General features: G+C 31.1%; 1 protein-coding gene across 1 annotated transcript in view; it reads right to left on the bottom strand.

Annotated features, from left to right (window-relative positions):
• LOC105620087 (leucine-rich repeat neuronal protein 2-like) overlaps window positions 1–4566 on the bottom strand; it is a 6464-nt gene continuing 1898 nt past the window's right edge. Inside the window, exons 3-6 of the mRNA XM_012201596.1 lie at window positions 1567–1826; window positions 1176–1467; window positions 942–1100; window positions 1–330 (exon numbers count right to left, since the gene is read on the bottom strand). Of these exons, the coding sequence (XP_012056986.1) occupies window positions 1–330; window positions 942–1100; window positions 1176–1467; window positions 1567–1826 (1041 nt within the window). The remainder of the gene's footprint in view (window positions 331–941; window positions 1101–1175; window positions 1468–1566; window positions 1827–4566) is intronic.

Below are 4566 nucleotides of genomic sequence, written 5' to 3' on the forward strand. Positions count from 1 at the left end.
TTAAATGTCATCGTCATTGGACGCGCGTTTGTAGAAGGCACGGGAGAAGCTGCCAGGACCTTGCGATCCACAGAAGAAGAAGCCGCGCCGCCAAAGGATGAAGAAGGTCATGCTGATTGGGATCGCGATAAGTAGGCCGATCAACACTCCTACGAGTATCGCGGCATCCTTTTCCGGTCTCGCATTATACAGATCCAAGCAGCGTAGATGTCGATCAGCCAGAGACGCGAGCTTCTTCCCTGCATGTTCTGGCGGCGCGGAACAGGTGAGCTCGTCGACCTCGTTTTCTCCCATTAGTGCCTCGCCATATTCCGGCAATATAGTCCCGATCTGCGAGAAATAAGCCGTTAATTACTGTATGCAACCCAATTGAAACGAAGGAACGATACGAGTGAAGAGATTTTCTACAGAAAAGCGTTTGGTATTTATGATTATACTAACTCATGGACAGAATAATTACGATTAAGAGCTTCATTCTTATAGTTATTACTACTATAATATTAATAATTATATTTATAGTTCTATATAAACAAGTATAGATGGCCAAAAATAATTACAATATTATAATCTAGAGTCAATTATATATTTTTTTATATAGAATTATAATATAATAAGTATAATATTATGATCACGTTTTTCGAACAATTATAATTTTTTATTAAGAACTATGAATATAATTATTATTATTACTAACATTATAAAATATTAACTATAGAGAAATAGCTCAAGCAGAACAACAATAAGTCATTATAATATCAAAATGATTTCAAAATATCATTTACGATTTATTTTAATGTCATTTTGACACATTACCGTAACTTGTTGTTTTGGGAGAATCCCTAATTATAATTATTTTATCATAAATAGCAAACATTTCTCTCATTGTACTCTTTTGTTTTCTTCCTCGACTGATCGCACATTGCTCGATTGTCGGAACTTACCAGATATTGATTATCGCAATCGCAGTTCCACTGGTTGCCCGTCAGGCGCAATTCCTCGAGCTTGTCCCATCTTCCAATGAGTAGCATCGGTAAATACCGGAGATTATTGGACGCCATGTTCAGCTTTTTCAACGGCGGCCACATCGTACCCTCGGTGGTCTGCGGACAATGCGCGACAAATTACATCGTTATCGTAAACACCATTGGCATGCTTACCGTCGGCTATCAACGTACCGTGAACGCTATCGCGTATTCTTCGATCCTCCCTAATTTCCAACAATTCTGTATGTAGAGACTCTCCAGGCCAGTCAATGCCGACAACCCACCGTTCCCGATCACCGTCAGATTCAGCATCCCGCATAGACTGAGCTCTCGTAGCATCTTTAGGTTGGGGAAAGCATTTGTGCGATCGATAGCGCGTATCGGATTGTCATCCAAACTAAGGTACTCCAAGGTTCTGGCCTCTTCCAATGATTTGGGCAGAACTGTGAGCTGGTTGCTGGTCAGATTCAGTTTCTTCAGGTGTCTAAGAGTAGCGAAGGTTTTAGGAAACGCCGTTCTTGAGTGATGCATAACATAATTATGATAAAACTATAAAAAAATCGTATACTTATCAGTTCCTTACTTGGCATTATGGAACTGAAAATTCGGTAGTTCTCGCAATTCGCAGTAACTGATGTCCAATTCCTCCAAATACGACAAACTACTGATCGCTATGGACGTACGATAATCGAACACACCGAAAGGATTTCCGGACAGATTCAGCACCTTGAGGTCGGCAATGTGCTCGAATATGCTCTGATGTAACCAATGGAGTACGTTGTTACCTAAGTTCAAAATTTGCAGGTTCGACAGAGGCTCGTACGCTTCTGGCGAAAACGTCCCCTGAAACAATCAGAAATAAACGCAAGTGACACAGCAGCGCTTGCAAAGTGCTAAAAAGCAATTATATGCACTTTTTGAGCGCTTTCTAAGCGCTGTATGCTACTTAAGAAGTTGATAATAATATAGATTGCAGATTCACAGAAGGAATAATTATGAAGTATCTATGAAAAATTTAGCTAGTTATAGATCTAAAAATAATTTTATTGAACCATAAAATCAAAATAATTATGTAGGACGCTCAAGTGTGATAAATATTGTAAGAAGATTTGATATTTTAGCAATCAGCTTGAAGTTCGATACAACTAAACAGCTCAATGTAAAGTTTGGTTTTTAATACTCAGCTTTTAATACTTATTATAGTATTAACAAAAAATTGTTTTGCCAAATATATTATACAAAATATATTTGATGAAAACCGCTGAAATATATAAATATCATTTTATTCGAAGTTATTGTAGTTGTCAGTTTTTTATATGTATAAAAAAAAATATGAAATGTTTAACGACCATACCGATCATATAACGACTATACCGACTAAACTATATATAATTTTATAACAATTATTTTTTTTTTTCATAGATTCGAAAATCCTTTTCGAAGATTAAAGTATACGCATTAATACATGTCTGTAAGATGGAGTTTATATCGAGAACGGCAAAAATTTTCGAAATTGAGACCTTCTTTATTACTTCTTAATCCAAAGGCGCCATGGAGTTGTCATGTCGTGACATTTGCTTCATATAAAAGTTCTGCAATCTGTAGCTGCAATCTGCAGCTTACAAAATCCAACTAGTCCACAGATTAATGGTTTGCACGAAGAAACAACGTGAAGTTCTTAGAATTGGACTTTTAATTAAAACGTTATTGTTATATGAAAATTTATGTATATGTATGCGTGAGATAATAATATAGATTGCAGATCTATAGGAGTAATTGTGCTGAAGTATCTAAAAAAATTTAGCTAGATATAGATCTAAAAATAATTTTATTGGATTATAAAATCAAAATAATCATATAGGACGCTCTAGGACAAGTGTAATAAATATTGTAAGAAAGTTTGATTTTAGCAATCAACTTGAAGTTCGATACAATTAAACAGCTCATATAGTAGTATGTAATGATATGTCAATGACACGTAAATGATTGTCTGTGTGTACTAATTATTTTTAGGACTAATTATTTTTAGGATTAATGTTGTGCAATATCTAGATATTGTGCCGAGGTACTTTTTTTCTTGTACTTATATCTATACCTAAATATAATTTCTTATTGGTTTCTATATTTAAGTACATTACAATTATTTTCTGGATGATACTTTCTCGCATTAAACAGGTGAATTCCGTGCGTTTAACAGGCGTGGAATTCGGTAAAAGTATATTATATTTCATACAAATTTTTTTTATAATTATATATTACTGAATATATGATTCATTTTACATTAAAATTGTACCATACAGCCAATAAATATTCAATAAATATCTAATTATAAAACAATTTATATAAAATATAATACAATACTTTTATCAAGCTCTGTGCCTTTGAATGTGTATTTAGTGCAGAGTAACAAATTTTAACGCTGCGAGGAAATATTTTTTCTCATTACAATTTTGAATACTTAATGTTTTTGAAATGTTATATGAATTATTTGAATAAAACTAATTAATAGCTTTATAAGTATTACGTCATTTTATTGTACATATTAAATTTATTTGCATAGAATATTTATGTACATATAAAATATGTATATATTTGTAATTCATAACACTTTAGGGTCCCCTCAAAATCCACTTGAAACGTCCTTTTCGCCAAAAAATGGATCTGAACAGTTTTTGTATTGAGCTTTTTAATTATTTTGATAGTCTATTATAATTATTTTCAGATTTGTATTCAGCAAAATATTTAAATACTTTAATAAGAAAATCGTTTCTTCCGTGCAGGGAAATAGAAATAGATAGTGATCGATTTAGGGAAGTTTCCTATATATGATTTATAATATGTAAAAATATAAGTAAAGATTCTCTAATGTAGTTTATTTGAAGAGAAGATTAAATATTTTATCGTGATACAAGGATATTAATCATAAGCCACAAGAGTTATTAATTAATCTTAATTAATCTTATCGTGAAATGTTTTTTCGCTACCCTCATATTTATTAATTTTAAAAATTATTGTAAGAGTGCTGAAAATTCGGCATTCTCTAAAATAAATTTTCTATAAATTCATTTTATCTATACAAGATCGAATAAAGAAAGATATTATTCTTTGTAGCCCTTTCTCTTTATTTTCTATTTTATTCGCAAAGCAAATAAATTATTTGATTGTGACAATAATTTCATTGGAACAAAATCAGGAGAATTTGTTCAAAACACCACCGTTGCTATTTAAAACGCTGATAGATTACATATTTCGAAATTACGATTAATCTCTTTATTCCTAAATTAATTAATAGCTCTAAAAGAAGCACTTGTATATCTGCGTATATGCGACATATGCGACAAATAAATGATTCATAAAAATATTTTGATATTTTAAAAATGTCCAAGGATTTTCTTATTATTTATATTGCAATATAATAATTGCAATATAATAATTTGCAAACTTTCAGAGATATTGTACTAAAAATTTTTTTTAATAATAAAAACTTTATAAAAAATAACTTTATTTTATTTTAAAGTTAAATTTAAATTTTAATTAAATTAAAATTAAAATTAAATTTAACTTAATTACTTTATTATTAGTA

This window comes from Atta cephalotes (assembly GCF_000143395.1).
Source record: "Atta cephalotes unplaced genomic scaffold scaffold00024, whole genome shotgun sequence".
NCBI classification, from domain to species: Eukaryota; Metazoa; Arthropoda; class Insecta; order Hymenoptera; family Formicidae; genus Atta; species Atta cephalotes.